The sequence below is a fragment of the Notamacropus eugenii genome, chromosome 3 (assembly GCF_028372415.1).
Source record: "Notamacropus eugenii isolate mMacEug1 chromosome 3, mMacEug1.pri_v2, whole genome shotgun sequence".
NCBI classification, from domain to species: domain Eukaryota; kingdom Metazoa; phylum Chordata; class Mammalia; order Diprotodontia; family Macropodidae; genus Notamacropus; species Notamacropus eugenii.
In genome coordinates this window covers 288938339-288956874 of record NC_092874.1, presented here as the reverse complement: position 1 = coordinate 288956874, position 18536 = coordinate 288938339, and the positions used below count along the sequence as shown (strand labels likewise).

The window sequence follows — 18536 nt, the reverse complement described above, 5'->3', positions numbered from 1 at the left end:
TAACAACACATCATCTATTTAGAGGAGAAAACAGGTACATAAATAAATACAAAAATAAAATAATAAATGAATATTAATAATAAACATTCACTAAGTGCCTACTATGCACCAATCGTTCTCAACGAAGGACAAACCACACCCACAGTTCGTGATGGCTGAAAGGCAGATGCAAATTTGACACAGAGATGGGAATTAAATGCACAGGAGCTGAAGAGATCCCTCATGAGTTAGTAGAGAGGGAGAAAAGAAGGCCCCCAACAGAGTTGCTGGGTGCCTGCAATTAAGGGGGATGACCTGGGTGAAGAATTGGGGGAAGGTATTATAGTAACTAAGGGATTGAGAAAGGCTGGATCAGATCACAAGGATCACAGATTTAGAGGTGGGTGGGAACTTAGAAACCATTAAGTTCTACCTTCTCACTTTACAGAGGGGGAAACTGAGGCACATGTGACTTGCCCAGGATCATAGAATTAGTGTGTGATTCCAAACGTAATGCCTCATGCAATGTGCCAAATAGACTCTTAGACCAGTTTCTGTATGTGTCCCGGTGGGAATGAAGCCCAGGCCTGGAGGAAGGGCAGCGTACAGCAGACTGCAGGATGCCAGCCACCACCATCTTCACAGCCCCCTGGCGGGGGCCCCAATAGAGATGGCAACCAGCGCTAGAAAGCCCCATAGCCTGGGCACCGGGAAGAAACCCCAACGACGGCCGATAAATGATGCTTTCTTCTCACCAACAGCCTAGTTTCCAAACTTTCCAACGAGTGCTCGGGTAGAAGAAAGCCCTGTTTTCTCTGAAACGCTGGCATTCTGAAAGGGGCCAAGACTCCAGGCCCAGCGGCTTCAAACAGTCTGCCCACTGAGTGGAAGAGAAAAGTTCATGGAAACCAAATGCACTCTACCAAACGCACAGTGTCTCCCTCCACGCTTGAGAATTCGTGTGGCCCATGTCTACCACTTTGAAAGTCTGAGCTGGGCGCCTTCTCAGAGAAAGGGGGCCTGTGGAGGAGACTGCTGGAATGTGGGCTCCTTGTTCATTTCTAGACCACTACCACGGCCAGCTCTCATCATCTCTGGAGAGCCAAAGAAGGTTTCAGAGAGAAAGGATTTCTGCTTCACCTTCTCCCTCCCTCCCAAATGCCACACACTCCAGCAGCAGAGATGAAGCTAGCTTCCCAGAAAGCTCGGCTCCATCTCTGGCAGGGGGAGAATCTGGGAGTTTTCTTTTCTTTGGGGAGGTACAACCTTCTCCCTCCCTCCCAAATGCCACACACTCCAGCAGCAGAGATGAAGCTAGCTTCCCAGAAAGCTCGGCTCCATCTCTGGCAGGGGGAGAATCCGGGAGTTTTCTTTTCTTTGGGGAGGTACACCACTCCCAAAGCTCCTCTAGACCTCTGAATCTTTTTTTTTTTGCTATCATAAGCTGAATAAAGGAGCTCCAAGAAAAGCTGATCACTAAATCATTCAAAGCCTGGCACATGGAAAGGTGGCTACCTTTGGAGTCAGAGGACCTGGGTTTGAATCTTGGCTCGGTTAAGATATCCGTGGGCAAGTCAGCTCTCTGGCCTGCAGATTCCTCCATAAAATGAAGGCATTGGGCCAAATATCAGTCACTGGGCAAACATTTATCAAATAATATGTGCAAGGCCCTATGTGTTTGGAATAAATGACCTCAAAGTCCCTTCCAGGTCAAAATATAAATTCTGTAAGTCTCATCTTTTTCAACAAGTAGAGGCTTGTTTCTTGTGTCCTATCAGGGTGTGAAATAGATTCTTATATATGGAGCTGGAAGGGTCCCAAGATTCATGCCCTTATAGCTGGAAGGGTCCCAGGATTCATATGCCTATAATTGAAAGGGTCCTAAAAAACCATCTAGTCCAACCCTGTCACTTTACATATGAGGTAACTGAGGCACAGAGAGGTTAAAGAATTGCCTAGGATCACAGAGTCAATACCTGAAATGAGATTTGAACTCAGGTCCTGTGACTCTCAATGCAGTATCCTATCTCTATGCACTATGCAGAGGAAAGCTGCTTTCTTCTCATGCCCCAGGCAATGAGATGATATAAATTACAGGGCAAGAGTCAGTCTTGCATTGGTGTCAGGAATTTCCTTCCTGGAAATTCCCTATAACAAAGAAATCATAATGAAATAAGTAATTTTATAAAATAAAGAGAATATTTGGAAAGACAAAACCCAGGAGTACAGACTTTTGAAATAATTAAATGCAAAGAAGCACAATGCCATTCCCAACTACAGTATGATATCATAATTAAGTGCCAGTGGTAACAAGACCCAGACACTCCCACGGGTGCCGTTCCTACACCAGCAGCGTGTGAGTCTGATTTGAATTGATAATTCCTCCTGACTCTTCAGGTTATTTCAGTAACTTCAGCTGCAAGGTCAGCTCGGGAGCCTGGCTCACTTGCTCTGAAGGAGGCAGAGGGTTCATGGCCTCCATTGCTGAAGCTTTCATCTCCAACCCAGAAGTGCTGCTGAGGGTGGAGATATCAGGCTGTGAAGCCCAGGGGCTACTCTCAGTGGCTCTGGGGGCAGCAAAACTTATAGGGCTCCGAAGAACTGGCCATACCTCAGGACCTTGACTAAGGCATCTTTGTCTAGCTTGTGATCCGGGTACACTCTCATGTACTCGATCTATCAGGGTTTGCTTATCTGCTAAGAATGCATACTGGGCACAGAGCAGCAGCTTACATGTCCCCAGCACTGAAAATGGAAAACTGAATTGGTAAGTCATTCTTGGTTGGATTTTTATGTACTTAAAAAAGTTATCCCCACTATGAAAACTGGAAATGGGACTAGAGAAGCTTAGTAAAGCTTTTGGGCCAAGTCACCTAAGCAAGCTCCAAAAGTCTGCTGGCTTCTACAATATCAGCTTAAGTTCATGTACAGAGATGAGAGAAAGATAAAGACAAAGATACAGAAGGAGGGAGGAAGAAGGGAAGGAAGGAAGAAAGGAGAAAAGAAAGGAGGAGAGAGGAAGGGAGGAAGGAAGGCAGGGAGGGAAGAAGGTCTCCTGAAGCTGGCAGTCCTAATTTCAAATTCCATTCAGATATCTCACAGATTTGGAGTGAGAAGAGACCTTAGGTCATTAAATCCAACACTTTCATCTTACAGATGAGAAATTCAATTTTTTTTTAAAAAAAATAAGCATTCGTATAGCATTTTGAAGGTTTGTAAAACACTTTACAAATGTCATCTTATCCTCTACCCCCACACTCAATTTTCAAAAATTCTGCAAACTGTTCAGCCTGAGGGTCACTGTGACTGAGGGAATGGTCCCAATGCCACCCCCACCCCACCCCACCCCGTTTAGGAGGCTTCTGCCCCCCAGCCCCCCAGGGAGGGAGCACAGCTCCCATCATCCCCATTCCACACATGAGGAAGCTGAGCCTCCAGTTAAACACAAGCACAAGGCCACACAGCTAGGAGGTCATCATAACAGCTGATATTTATAGTCATTTAAGGCCTGCAAAGCCCTTTGCAGGGAATGGCTCATTTCAAATGCAGATGGCCATTTTCCTGAAAAAACCAACATGAAGGAGTTTGTGCTTCAAAATGGGGCTGTCCTCTCTACAGCAAAGTAAGGATGGAGAAAAGGAAAAGAGAGAGTTGAAGAATGATCTCTTGGGTGCTCGGAAATGTCACCTCCAATTTACATCTCTAAGGCAGAGTGGGTGAACAGGGCCCTCCTACTCCAAGCCAACCCTCTGGGGAGCCACCATGCTGGACTGAAGCCCAAGTCAACCTCTGCAGGAGAATGTTCATGTTTTCATCATTAAATGGGCAAAGGAGACTCAGGGATGGAAAATGACAGAACAAAAGGAAGCCATTTTGGAGATAAGACTGTTGGGAAAGGAGCCCATGTTGGGTCCCCATTGAGCTGGACCCAAATCCCAACTATTGGACCTTGGGCAATCACTACCAATCTCTGAGCTGGTTTCCTTATCTGTAAAATGACAAGTTGAGGTAGAATCAAGATTTCTTAGCCTGGGTTCCATGAACTTTGGTTTTTTTCTTAAATTTGTAATATTTTAATGTAACTGGTTTCTTCTATAATTCTATGTATTTTATTTTATATATTTAAAAATATTATCATGAGATGGGTTCATCACAGTAACTGCCAAAGGGCTTCACATATGACACAAATTAAGAATCCCTGGACCAGAAGATCTTCTGTGTTCCCTTTAAGTTCTAAATTCCACAAATTTGTGATCCCAGTAAGAAAGACTTAGGAATGGGGATGAAGTGGGTCCTTCAATCTAAGTCATTTTGGGCTGTGTTTTTTACACACTTTGATCCTGAAAAATGAAGAATATATCCTTATATTGCAGAAACCCTCCAGGATGGAGAGGTTCACCCACAGATTGAAGATGATAGAACATTTGAATTGTTTCCCAACAGCTAGGGTTGGGTAGATATTATGCTGATTAACAGAGACTGATTGGGTTGCCATTCCTCAGACAAGACACCCCATCTGCCGACTCTCTGCATTTTCACTGGCTGGCCCCTGTGCCTGGAATTGTCTCCCTCCTCAGCTCTATTTCTTGGCCTCCTTCAGCTGCACACATCTGTGCCCATTTGAACAGTTTCAAGTTTCAGTCAATTGTGTTGTGAAGTATTGAGATCTAAAAGTTTTATGTGATAATATCAAGCAATCAGTCAACAAAGATTTCCAAAGTGTATGCATGGAAGGAGATGACACGTATGTAGACATGGAAATACTAAATAAATGTAGATCAGATATGTGCATAAACACCCAAGGGAATGGTGTGTGTGTGTGTGTATGTGTGTGTGTGTGCGTGTGTGTGTGTGTGAATTCATCCTTGAAGGAAATCAGCAACTATAAAAGTGGAAGGTGAGGAGAATAACTAGGGAGGAGGGATACATATGAGTAAGCTCAGTCTTAGAGTCAGGAAGACCTGAGTTCAAATTCTTTCTCCAGTGAATATTAGCTATGTGGTCATGGACCTAGACACTTAAGGCATCACTGACCCGAAGTAAGTTACAACTGAATTGCCAGTCTGGAGCAGTGGACAGAGTTTTCTCGCCAGGAGTTCCTCACACTGATGAAATCACAGGTCTAGATTCTCCCTACTCCCAAAACCCAATCAATCAATAAAAATCTAAGTAGACAGATGTGGCCTATAGCAATCCACAAAGTATTATCAACTATATTGGATATTCTTAATAACTGGAAAAAAACCTAAACTAAATACTATCTCAAGAATCCATCTCCAAAATCTTAGGAACTGCAAAATTCTAGAAAGGCCAAATTTACTTTCCATTTCTGAGTGATGAAACCATAATCTTTTTTTTGAATAAAGTAGATGAAAATAAAATTATGGTATTCCAAACTCTCTAGAGATGTGTTTTTAATGTTTTATTTAAGAAATGCTCCTCTAGCCTATCCTTTTCTGGGTAACATGCTCATTATGGAAGGTAAACCTAGTTTTAGATGATTCACAGTTGCTATTTCACAGTCAGACCATTCCGAAGCTCTCATCCTAGAAGTAAAGGTAATAGAGAGGTAAGAGTTCTTTCCCTGTTACAGACTCTCCCCTCCTCTACATTGGTCCTGCTTAAATAGACAGGAGTTGATGAGGATCTTCCTGCCTGTATGCAGACTTGAAATAGCAGGATATTTCTACATTTTATTATTAGACTTCTTCCTCAAACAAGTTCCCCAGAAATGCTCAATTTCAGCAACCTTGGGAAATAACAGGCAGGGGGACCTGAGTAAAGTTCTTGGAATTAGAACCTGGAAAATGAAGAGAATTGAACTAGAGGTTCAGATCTGAGTCTTGCCATCAACTAGCTGTGGACATGTCTCTCTGACCCTCTGTCTCCTTTTCTGTAAAATGAGGGGAGATGGTCTCTAATCTTCAAAAGAAATTCCTCTAGTAGAACAAAGAAAGCCTATATACTCAATGTGTCCCCAAAAGTCTTGGGGGTAGTTTTAAGCCTAAAACCATACTAAGGCCATTGGACTACCCTGCACAGTGGCTTCCTTTGCTCCTCATTGACTACCTCTACCAGGGGGCTGCTACTGTAGGGCAAATAGTTGGTGCAGTGGATAGAGCACCAGTGCAAGAGTCAGGAGGATCTGAGTTCAAACCTCACCTCAGACACTTGACACTCACTAGCTGTGTGACCTTGGGCAAGTCACTTAATCCCAACTGCCTCATCCTAGGTCATCTCCAGTCATCCTGATGACTATCTGGTCATTGGATGCAGATGGCTCTGGAGGAGAAGTGAGGCTGGTGACCTGCACAGCCCTCCCTCACTCAAAACAAAGTGCAAGTCATATCATCATTTCTCTGATGGGCATGGTCTTTAGCAACGGACTAACACACACACTATTCCCCCACTTTATAGTTAAGATCAGACATGTAGCACATGTAGCAAATAATTGTCAAGGGCAAGATATCAACCCAGATCTTCCTGACTCTCAGTCACCACCCACACAGTCTCATTTCACTACACTGGAAGCAAAGGGGAAAGACAGTGGTTGCAACAATGTAAGTAGAAATAGCAATAGCTAATGCAACAAAGTAACCAAAACAGAAACCTGATGAGGTTGCATTCCTCCCACAAGACCTCCCCATCTGCCAATTACCAGCATTTTCACTGGCTGTCTCCCCATGCCCTCCTCATCTCTATCTCCTGGCTTCCTTCAAGTCCCAGCTAGAATCCTCCCTTCTACCAGAAGCTTTTGCCAGCCCGCCCTGGTGCTGGAGACCCTTCCTCAGTTATTGTCTTCACTTTGTCCTGCACAGAGCTCGTTCATAGGCAGGTCGTCTCTCCCGTTAGACTGTGATCTCCTTGCGGGCAGAGACTGGCTTTTTCCTCTTTGTGTTCCCACCACTTGGCATAGTCCCTGACATATGGGTAGTGCTTAATCAATGCTAATGGGCTGACTGATAAATTATTAATGAGCATTTATACAGCGATTTAAGGTTTTGTAATTATGCTGATTACACGACTGAATGACCAGATCCTTTGACCCAGAGATTCCACTGTTAGGTATATACCCCAAGGAGGTCAATAACAAAAAGAAAGGCCCCATATGCATCAGAATATTTAGAACAGCACTGTGTGTGTTTGTTTGTGTGTGTGTGTGTGTGTGTGTGTGTGTGTGTGTGTGTGTGTGTGATGTCTCAATCAATTGTGCTAAATATTTTTTCTTTTCTTATATAAGGAATGGATCACTGGGAGGAAGGGATGGTGGGAAATGCAGGTCATATTAAAAGAGTAATAAAATGTATTTTTTAAAATAAAGACAGGAGTCAATAGCTAACATTTGCCTGGGTCTTTTAAGGTTTCCTTTTTCTTTTGAACTGTGATTGCATTGGTAAACCAATTTGTTCATGCTGTATTAGAGAATTTCCTGGAGTTCTAAAGAAGTGACTTGTCCAGGGTCACACAGAGCTGTACGTGACAAAGACACAGGTCTTTGTGGCTTTGGGGCTGGCTATTAATTCCCTAAATCACACTGTTTCTCATATACTATGTACCTTACCTTATTCGAGCCCTTCATCAACATTGGGATAGAGACAAAGGGAACATTAACAGGTGAAGAAACACAGTTTTAGGAAAGGGAAACCATTGTTCTAAGATCACACAGCTGCTAAGGTATGGAGCAGGGACTCAACCCCAAGTCTTCTGATTTCAAAACTGGGGCTCTCGTGGGTCCGGAGAAGGCTCTGGTTGTTTCAGTCCCCTAAGTGCCTCAGAATCACTGCACCCAGGAGCCATGAAGACAATGGAACTGAACAGCTCAGGGGATGTGGCCTTGGAAGCCAACCACTGGCCAAACCATCCCAGACAGTCACCTGCTCCTGCCTAGAGCACTCTTCACCTCACACCTCCAGGGGACCGAAGAACCCCAAGATTTCTATTCGTTCATTTGATACTTTAGTGATTGCTTCAATTCTTGCTCAGTCTCTGAACGGTCCTAGAAATACAAAGCAGGGGGGCACAGCATAGAAATAAGTTCACTAATGGGACCTAGTCCCCAGGCCCCAGCTTGCTGTTAACTTGATAAGTGACTGCTGGTGAGTTCCTTCCCCTCTCAGGGCATCAGTTTACTCATTTCTAGAATGAGACTATGAAGTGGGTAGAAAGAACCCCACCAGTCATCTGGTTCAACCCATGAACTATAAGAATCTCTACTACAACAAATTCAATCAAGTGCCTGACATTCCACATCCTAAGGTCCCTCTCAGTTCTGACATTCCCTGTTCTAAGGGCCCTCCCAGCTCTGACATTCCCTGTTCTAAGGGTCCTCCCAGATTTAATTATCTATAAGTCTATGAGATACATCAAAGAGGAAAGAGACACAGGGCAGCATCTTCCCTGCTTTCTAAAGCCTGGAACCATGAAGTTCTTGAAGTAATGACTCAAAACAACCAAAAGTAGAGGCAGAGAGCACAGGGTGAGTTGAATAGGAAGGGAATCATATCTAAAAAAAAATAAAATAAAATTAAAGGGTGAGAGAGGAATATACTGGGAGGAGAAAGGGAGAAATGGAATGGGCCAAATTGTCTCTCATAAAAGAGGCAAGAAAAAGCTTTTCCAATGGAGGGGGAAAGGGGGGAGGTGAGAGAAAAAGTGAAACTTACTCTCATCACATTTGGCTCAAAGAAGGAATAACATGCACACTCAATTGGGTATGAAAATCTATCTTATGCTACAGGAAGGTAGAGGAGAAGGGGATTAGCAGAGTGGGGGGATGATGAAAGGGAGGGCAAATGGGAGGAGTGAGTAATTAGAAGCAAATACTTTTGGGGAGGGACAAGGTCTAAAGAGAGAATAGAATAAATGGGAGGATAGGATGGAGGGAAATATAGTTAGTCTTACACAACATAACTATTATGGAAATCTTTTGCAAAGCTACAAGTATATAGCCTATATTAAATTGCTTGGCTTCTCAGTGGGGATGGGGGGGGGGGGCGGGGAGGAGGGAGGAAGGGAGAGAAGTTGGAACTCAAAGGTTTAGGAACAAATGTTGAGAATTGTTTTTGCGTACAACTGGGAAATAAAAAACATAGGTAACGGGGTATAGAAATTTATTTTGCCCCACAGGACAAGAGAGAAGATGGGGATAAGGGAAGGGAGGGGTGTTAGAAGGGAGGGCACATTGGTGGAAGGGGCAATCAGAATGTACGGCATTTTGGTGGGGAGAGGTGAGAGATGGGGAGAAAATTTGGAGCTCAAAATTGTGTGAAAATGAATGTTGAATTTAAAATTAATTAATTTAAAAAAACAACAACAACCAGAAGTACTGAATGTGCTCTGGTTGGTTGGAATATCACAGATCCTTGGGGGGGGGGGGGGGGGGGGGGAACCTGGGCTTCAGCAAGTTGGAGGATGAGGGGACTTCTAGAGCTCAAAGCAGGCAGTGATCCCATCTTACACCTGTTTAACTTTCTTCATAAAGAGACTAAAGTCACCACATGAGGGAGAGGGGAAAAAAATCTTCTAATGGCTGCTCTGCACCAGCGAATTAGGAAATCATTAAGTGTTTGAAGTGATTCAAGCCCTGGACTTGGGCTCAGGAGATCAGGAGAGAAATCCTAGCCCCAATCCTTTCTAGTTGGCAGACACTAGATAAAATTCCATAAATGCTTTTTAAAAAACAACTCAAAAGACTTTTTTTAAAAAAATATGTTTTTAAAAGCACTTTAGCTTACTAACAACAGCTGACTTGTAGTCAGCTTTGTACCTTACAAAATATTTTGCATTCTTATTTGATTGGCCGTTAAGAGAGATAGGTACAAAGGGCATTATTAATTATGTTTGTTTTTTGGATGAGGAAACAGAGGTGCAAAGAAATCACTCACTTAAGAACATACAACTATTAAGATGCAGAGCTGAGATTTGAACCCAGGTCTTTTGGCTCTCAGTCTCAGAAGCTGCTACCTGTCATCACCTGAAACCTGGACTAATGTCAGGCCTGGGTCAGGGGTGGGGAACCTACAGTCTTGAGGTCACACATGGCCCTCTAGGTCCTCAAAGTTCAGCTGAAATTTCCACTCCAGTGCATCCTCCACCTAATAATCAAAATGCTCTTCCCTAAAGTCCAGGTCTGATCACATCACCTCACTCCCATTCAATAAACTTTAGGGGCTCCCTTTCCCCTTCAGGTTAACAATGATATCTTCCATTTGACTTTTAAAACCATTCCTAACTCAGACCCTTCCCATCTTTTAAATCTTCTTAAACCTTCCTCCCTTCAAATTCCTTTCTCATCCCTTAATGCTGGCTTCCTTGTTGTCCCTCAGACCAGACAGGTCATCTCCTAACTCCGGCCACTTTGGCCCTGGGAATGCTTTCCCTTCTCACCTCTGCCTCGAAGCTTCCTTGAAGGCCCTCCTAAAATTGCACCTTCTGGAGGAATTCTTTCCCGTCCTGCCCCCTCACTATTGCCTGCCTTCCCGCCCAGGTTGGCTACTCTCCTACACAGCTTGTTTGTACATAGTTGTTTTCAGTGTTTCCTCTAAGAGGTACTTAATAAATGCTTGTTCACTTTACTCTGGGGAGAGGGGAAGGAAAAGGGAAAGGAATGAGTAGAATGAGTATTTATTAAATGCCCCCCCCCCACATACCAGGCACTACGTGCTTTGTAATCATTATCTCTTCTGATTCTCACAACAATCCACAACTCACAACAACACTATTATTCCCATTTTACAGTTCAGGAAACTGAGGCACACAGAGGGTAAGTGACTTCACTAGGGTAACACAGCTTGAAAGTGAGCTCACATTTGAACTGGGATCTTCCAGTCTCCAGGTCTAGAATTTTACCCACTGAGCCACTCACCTGGGGGAAGGGCTACTAACCAGTAAATCCCAAACACTGTTTGAAGTCTTTAAGGTTAAAATGAATCAAGGACCACACCCTCCAGGAAGGCTTCTCGATCTCCCATTCCGGAGCCAGGAGTGATTGAGGACCAAAGATCTAGGACTGAAAGGAACCTGAAAGGCCGATTAGTCTAATCCCTCCCCCATTTTACAGAAAAAGGAACTGAGGTTCAGAGAGATTGAGTGACCTTCTCAAGGTCACACAAATAGGACTCTGGATCTAGAGGTGAAAGGAATCTGGGAGGTTCCAACTCCCTCCTTTTACAAATGAGGAAACTGAGCCCTAGGACAGGTAAGTGCCTTGCTCAGTGACACACAAGTAATAAGTCTATCTCCCTAGCACACAGTAAGTTAGAAGCAGTTTCTCAATATGGGTTGCTTGAGGATGACCAGCATGCTTTGAGTTTTTTCCTCCCCAAACAATCTTAGCCTGCCGCCCCCCTTCCTTCCCACAGTGCACCCTCTCACCTCTCCTTGATTCAGCCGAAGAAGGGAATAGGAAACGGGTGGCTGCCTGACCTAAGGGGAAATAAACTGGCCTGGGAGTCTGGTCCCTCTTCTGCTCTGGCATAATCATCTGTGTTACCTTGGGCTTCCCCTCTCTGGACCTCAGTTTCCTCTTGTGTGGAATGAACTTGAAAGTTCCCTGGGACTCTAATATTCGATTATATCAGACGCTTCTGGGAGTGACCCCGAGCACCAGTGAGGGAAATGTGCCTTACAGCTCGGACCTCGGAGGCATGGGGCAGCGTATATACAGATACATCGAATTCGCATGGGGCTGAAAGGGAAAGCCTATACAGTATAGGCCTCCAGAGGGATGAAGGGGAGAGCAAGGGTCTGGAAAGAAGTCTGGCTGAAGGAAAAACTCGAAACTTGGGCCACCTCTTCTCCGGGGAAGGCTCTTAGCCCGGAGAACTGGCCCCCTTTGGCTTAGGGGGTGGGAGGCCCTAATGCAAACTTAGAGATTGCTTCCTCTCTCTTCCTAAGTCTCTTTGTTGTTCCGGCTTTTCATTTCAGGCTCCCGCCCGTTACCCTCTGTTTTCCCCTCCCCCCTTGAGTTCCCCAAACTGCAAACACATAATATTTGGCTTTTCGCTTCCTTCTCCCTCCCCTCCTCCATGTAGTAACCATGGCGATGTCGCCTAGGAGGAGGGGTGCAATGGAAATCCCAAACTGTAGTTAGCTACCTCTACCCAGAATAAACTTTCCACCCCCCAGCCCATGCTCAGATCGCCCCCCCCTTCCCATCCATCCTAACCCACTGTCAATCCGCCTTTCAGCTCTCAGGAAGAAGGAAGCTAGTGAGTCCCAGAGGGCACCGACGAGGAATTCCAGGGTCTGGAGGTGCGGGTGGCAAAGAGAGGGACCTGGAATTTAAGACCGAAGTGGGGATTGGAACGTTACCCATGGGGTCCAGGACCGGAATGGGCCGAGCTAGATCTGGCCCCGGCCATGGCCCGAAGAGAGTCTAGGTCTTAGGGTGTCTTGGGAGTACCTGCAAACTGGGAGCAGAACTCGGGGGACTCGAGAACAGAGGGGCCTGATTTCAACCAAGCGGCGTTTCAACCAATTTTTGCCCAGAGTAGGCGTTCAGTAACTAACTGTTCGTCAAATTGAATGAACTCCAGCAGACCCGTTTGGAGGCCGGAGGCAGGTTTTCCCAGCAACCTGTTGCCTCTGCTTGGCAGGTGGTTTAGGAAGGGAAGAAAGCCCTCCGCCCCACCCCCCAGGCCTAGTCCTACCCACACACACAAGCACAGGAGGAGGGCGAGATGTACCCCCTCTCCTCGTAACGAGAGCCAGGGCCCCCAAATCCCATCCCCTCTCTTCTCCGCCTCTCCTCCCGCCCCCTCACTCCTCCATCCCGCCCCGCAGCGAATAGATCCCTTCCCCCCAGCAGGAGAAAGGGGGTCGGAATGAAGAGAAAGCGTCTTCCCAGGGGACACGCCCCGGGGCCAGGAGGTGAGAGGGAGGCGGAGGCCGGGGGATGGGAGCTCAGGCTCCGTGAAGAGGTCAAGCGCCTCCGGGAAAGGGATGGAGAGGCCGGGCAGTTCTTGGCTCCTTACACAGTGGGCGCTCCATAAATGTTGACCGCTGTGCCTGTTAAAAAGCCCCTAACCTTAGGCCAGCTTGGGACAGGCGAGGTCTTTCCTTCTGCGGATGGGGGCTTCAGCTTCATGAAAAAAAAAGCCCCTACCCTTTCGGGGCTTCCCTAGAGTCAGTCCTGCCTGCTTTTCATCGACACAAAGCCCTGGGGTGTTAGAGAAGGAAAACCGGGTCCGGGGAAGTTGGGCCGAATTGTGGAGGGTGTGAAGGCGTCTAATCGAGGTTGACTTTATTTATGCATCTGAAAAGTTTTGCTGGAAGGCTCTCGTTTCACAGGAAATAGTTTTGCTTGTATTTTAAAGACAACAAACCTACCAACCTACCAACTCATCCCTTCCCTGTAAATAAACCAATAAAAATCAAGTCCTTAAATAATCGTGCCGTCTGTGACTGCGGAGAATTTTATTCCCTACGTTTTCGAATTTCCAAGTTAATATCGAGAGGGGCTTGGGGAAAACTGTCCTAACTCATCTTTGCTTACCCTAACTCATCACAGGAAGTAGCTCTCGGCTTTTGCTTGGCACCTCAATAAATACGTACACCTTAACCGCTTAGTTTGTGCAAACCCGAGGGCTGATGCTGGAGGTGGCTAGTTTGCTTCCTTGGGACTCAGTTACCTGGCGGGGGCATCTTGATGGTGCCAGTTAGAGAGGGGCAAGCGAGCACAATTCACTGTGGCCTCGCCAAACCCACCCGTCTAGTTGTTTGCCCGTCTGTCTGTTTCAATTAGATTCCAGACCGAAGCTCCCGGATCCCTGCTGGCAGTAAGAAGTGATCTTCTAAAGGGTGTTTCTTTGTAAACCTTGGACTAGAGTTGGGGGAAAGAGGGAGGGCGAGGTTTCAGAAGGAAACACAGCTTGTCTGCGTTCTTCCTTCGTTCTCTCCCAGGCCCATTCTTTGTCTTAGCTAAACACTTGTTGGCATTTTTTTTCCTAATAAAAAGTTTCGAATATATTAAGCGGCGCCCTCGGTGGGACGCAAAAGTGCCTCCCTGGAGGGCCACAGAAAAGTGAGTAAAAGGGAATAGGGAGGAAGACACAGCTTTGGCTAGAGTTTGCCACAAAAAGATGAACTTTCTAAAGTGGTGCGCTGGCTGGTTTGCTTTTGTTTTAAAGATTAGGGAACAAAGCCCGGGGGGTGGGGGAGGAGACTAGCCAGGGCCTGATTAGCCAGTCCCGACTGAAATACGTGCCCTTCCACCTTTTTTTTCCGAGGCGCTAAACGGTTCCCAGCCAGGGACCCTAGTGGTGAATGGGCCGGCCTCTGACGATGGCCTCCAACGCCCTTTCGGATTTTGGGATTCTACGGATCGCACTTTAAAGTTTTCGCTGAAATAAAAAGGAGGCTGAGTACAGGCAGGCAGGCGGCCGGCGGGCGCGCAAGCTGCTCTGCCCGAGGATTTAAAAGGAGGCCGCGAACGTTCTGGGAAGCGATATTTCTTCCCGAAATAGCAAAGCAAGCTTTACATAACAACTGAAACTCAGAAGGACAACTAATTGGATTAAGCCCCCTGAAAGGGAGGTGAAGGTTCTTGAACCAGCCAGAGCCAATCTCCACGTTCCTGACCATCTGCTTTGCGCGGCTCAACTGGTACCTGGCTGGAGGCTCTGGGCGCGGCCGGCCGCCAGTTTTCATCCCCACCCCCTTTCCCATACATTCTCAGGGGGACCTGAAGAGTGAGGGAGCCAGGAGCTGGACTCCCGGGGCTGCTGATGCGGGAATGAACCGAGGGGAAGCTGGTCCGGGGCAGTTACATTGGGAAGGTCTGCTAGGACCACCGAGCAGCTTTCTGAAGCTTCATGTGCAGAAAGAATGACACCTCAGGCACAGAGAGCCTCAAAATGGGCCAGAGAACAGAAGGCGTCTGAAAGAGAGGCTGCAAGAAGGCAAGCCCAGTTATTTCAACAGGGCCTTGGCTTACACTGACTGGTTAAGCTTAGCAACCCCCGCGGAGCAGAGGAAGCGCTCTGGCCTCCGGGCCTTTACCGCCTACCTCTGCATTGCCTGAAACTTAGTCGGGAAATTTAGGGGTGCACTCCCACACACACACACACAGCCACATTCACATTCAACTCAGTGTCATGGTCTTTGTAAGAATTCCCAAGATCTCTTTAGCTAAAAGTTAAGTCTCTCCCCGCCCCTCAATTATTAAAGGAAATTAATTATAGGTGGAGGGGGAAGGAGAGAGACACACATGAGACAGAGAGAGGAGGAAGAGGAAAAGAAGGAGATGGAGAGAGAGAAGGAGGAAAGTTACAGGAGAGAGAGAAGAGGAAGGAAGGAAGGAAGGAAGGAAGGAAGGAAGGAAGGAAGGAAGGAAGGCAGGCAGGCAGAGGGACATGTAGATTAAGCTTCTTTTCGGGTCCCCGAAGTAAAACACTCCCTGATTTCCCCCTTGCCATGTCTGTGTGGGGAAGGAGCTCAGAGGCAACTGGGCAAAAACGTTTCAGGGTCCGATCGAGTGTCAGGAGGAGCGGAGGGTCCCGCCTGCAAATGCTACCTACAAATTCTCTCGGCTGGGTTCGCATCTCTACCAAGTCCCACTTGTTCCACTTTCCTCTTGCCAACTACAGTGGGCAGGGCAGCAACTAACTGTTCCTTCCCTTAACGACTTCGAAGTTTCCCAATGAGCCGATACTGTACTGTGTAGCGGGCTCACTTCGACTCCCCGCCGGCCCCACACAGGTGCACTAGAGGTTAGACTGGCCTCTGAAGTCCCTTCCAGCCCCAGACTTCTTAGTATCCAAGTTCCCACTAAACTAGCACCTGAAGGCTCAAGGTTGTGTGGAACCCTCTTAGCAGGAGGAGTAAAATTCCCCCTGCCCCCACCCCACTCCCGCTTCCCGATGTCTTCACGGAGTATATAACGACCAGAACCCACTGGCATCCAAAGATGGTTTCTACCCCATCTCCAACGGAGAAGAGGCAGAAACTGGGGAAGAGGGGGAGAGGGAGGGGATGGAATGGCCAGGACTCTCTTGCTTTATTTCTCCATTTGTATCTTTTGCTCTGTTTTCCCCTATTACTAAATAGTTCTGGAGAGCCGGGTATTAAATGTTTGGGGAAGGAAGACATTTCTTATGTTTGCTTGAGGGGCCTGGGCAGTGTACTGGTGTTGTCCCTTGTCCCGGTTCTTCCCCCTCTGTTCCCTGTACCGCGCTCAGCAGTCCCATTCAAGGGAAGGTCCAGATCTTGGGGACTCAGCATCGGGATCCTAGAAGGGACAGCGGGGGGAGGGGGAAACCTGAGCTGCAAGACAAGCCTGTTCCCTTAAGGAAGAAAGGTGGAGGAACGCAACGGAAAAAAAATGAGTCCGTTTGAAAGACGTTGGAAAGTGGGTGCCCTTGGGGATGTGGGGGGGAATAGAAGGAACCTCATTAAGGAGAGTTACCCTATCCTCGAGAATAGGAAAAGGCAGTTCGCTTCAAAGGATTTGGGAGAACCTTGCTTCTATCACGGTGCATTGCCCCCCCCCCCCCCAAAGAAGCCAACACCTTCAGTGTCACCCAACAGCCATCGAATTTTGAGACAGACAGCCAACCTGCCCGTCCCTGAGAGAGATCACCACCCCTGCCCGCCTCCCAACCGTATTGCCTTAACCGTGCTTCTTAGGTTTCTCTCCCCACTTCCCTGGCTCTAAGGAGCTCGAGGGGATGCTTAATGAAACTAGGGAAGGGATTTCCTCAGGCTTCTGGCCGGTCCGAAAACCCCTGCCTCCCAGAGAGGCCCTGGCCAACACAAACTCCCGGGAAGCATCTCTAGCTGCCGCCGCTTATGTCGGGACTTCCCCGACCGAAGTGAGCATTCTCCACCGCCTCCCCCTTCCCCCATCCCGCTCCCGCCCGGACCACCTCTCCATCCTCCTTTCCTCGGCAAAGTCGCCTCCACATTCCTGCTCACACCCTGCCCTACGACGATAAGCCACTTCAAGAGAGGGGCTCAGGGAGGACCGCTATTCACTTGGAGAAGAGCGGTTTGCCTGCGACTTGGAGGTGGGGTGGGGAGCGGCCGGAGGGGATGGGGCGACGCGAGTTCTCTCAAAGGATCTGCGAGTAACACCTAAGTAAGTCAACAACACATCCCTAAGAAACTTTGGTGCCTGCGGAGCTCAGCGCGAGTTCCCTCTCTGGATAACATACGGGGTGCACTGCGCATCGTTTGAACAACTTTTAGCTCGGTCCCTTTCCTTGGGGCTCACTGTCAAGTTGACCATTTGAACGATTCACAACTCAAATCTCTCTCTCTCTCTCTCTCTCTCTCTCTCTCTCTCTCTCTCTCTCTCTCTTTCTCTCTCTCTCCCCTCTCCTTCCCCATTACCCTACTCCACGTCCCTCCCCACCAAAAAGTTGAACTAACCTGTAGAATCCATGTCAGGTTCCTCCAGTAACCCACAATGCATGCTCTTCCCATGGACAGTACCGAAGCCCCCCAAAAGTCCTGAGGTTTGGAGGTCCCCTGTCTGAGAGTGGGGGGGGGAGGGAGAAGGGAGAGAGAGAGAAATAGAGGAAAAGGGGAAAGGAGAAGAAGAAAGAAAAAGAAATATAAAGGAAGAGAGAGAAATAAGAGAAAGGGAGGAAGGAAAGTAGGGAGAGAGCAAGCGAGAGAGAGAGGGGACACTTAGTAATCCAGCGGGGCAAAGCCAAACCCGTCAAAATGTTTGCGGATGTTCATGGGAAAAAGCATCATTTTATAGGAGCCCTGATGGGAGAAATGTCATTGATAGGCCGGCCAGCCTGATGAATGGCTGCTAGTCAGATGGGGATGTGGCCCGGCTCGATGTGAAGACCATTGTGGCGCTGTTTTGAATAAGAAAAGCTGCCTCGGAAAAGGGGGGCTTAGATCTACGCAATCCCAACCCTTCGACTTCCCCCTTCTATTACAGCATTAAAAACGTTTTCTTATTTAAAGTTCCAGAGGCCTGCCCCCCAGCCCTAGGCCGGAGACTCATTATAGACAAAATCAAAATTGGCTTAGAACTGGCCCCCTCGTCCCCTACTCCCCCAAAGTCTCCAGAGCCGGCCTTTAATCAAATGTAGGGGAGTGGATCCAGGGGTTCCCCCCCACACTCCTGCAACTGGGAAGTTGAAGAAGCTGGCAGGGTCCCTCCTCGCAACCTGGACCTTCTCACCCCCCGCCCCCCAACGTCTGAAGTTGGGTGTCTGGGAACCACGGCACGCCCCGGAGCTAGCTGACCCCACACCGCCTCCGTCTACCCCAACACTCCCCCTTCATTTTTATTGTATGGGGAGTAGAAGGGGACAGCCTGAAGTACGCCCAACAAGAGCGAGAGGCTTCCCTGACTCGAAGCAGTGGCGCCCACCTCTGGGCCGAGGTTGCCAGGCCTCGCGTGGTGGCCTGGTGCGGAGGCGGGAGGACTGTGGGCAGGCCCGAACCCAGGGCCCTGGGGAAGGGAGAGTGGCCCCAGCAGCGGAGGAACCCTCCTTCCCACCTTGCAAAGGAAAAAGAGACTTTCCTCTGCCTTCTGTGAGAGCCAGGGATCTCCCAATCTTTTTTCCTTTTTCTATTACACCCCCACCCCACCC

General features: G+C 47.7%; 1 protein-coding gene across 5 annotated transcripts in view; it reads right to left on the bottom strand.

The window, feature by feature from the left end:
* RFX4 (regulatory factor X4) overlaps window positions 1–17725 on the bottom strand; it is a 128220-nt gene extending 110495 nt beyond the window's left edge. For 4 of the 5 annotated variants that reach the window (XM_072655821.1, XM_072655822.1, XM_072655824.1 and 1 more), the window contains exon 1: window positions 17350–17723. In XM_072655821.1, coding sequence (XP_072511922.1) covers window positions 17350–17392 — 43 coding nt within the window. In that variant the 5' untranslated portion in view covers window positions 17393–17723. Of the gene's footprint in view, window positions 1–17349 lie in introns of all 5 variants that reach the window. The other variant, XM_072655823.1, reaches the window with a different exon arrangement.
* Window positions 17726–18536: the final 811 nt, after the last annotated feature.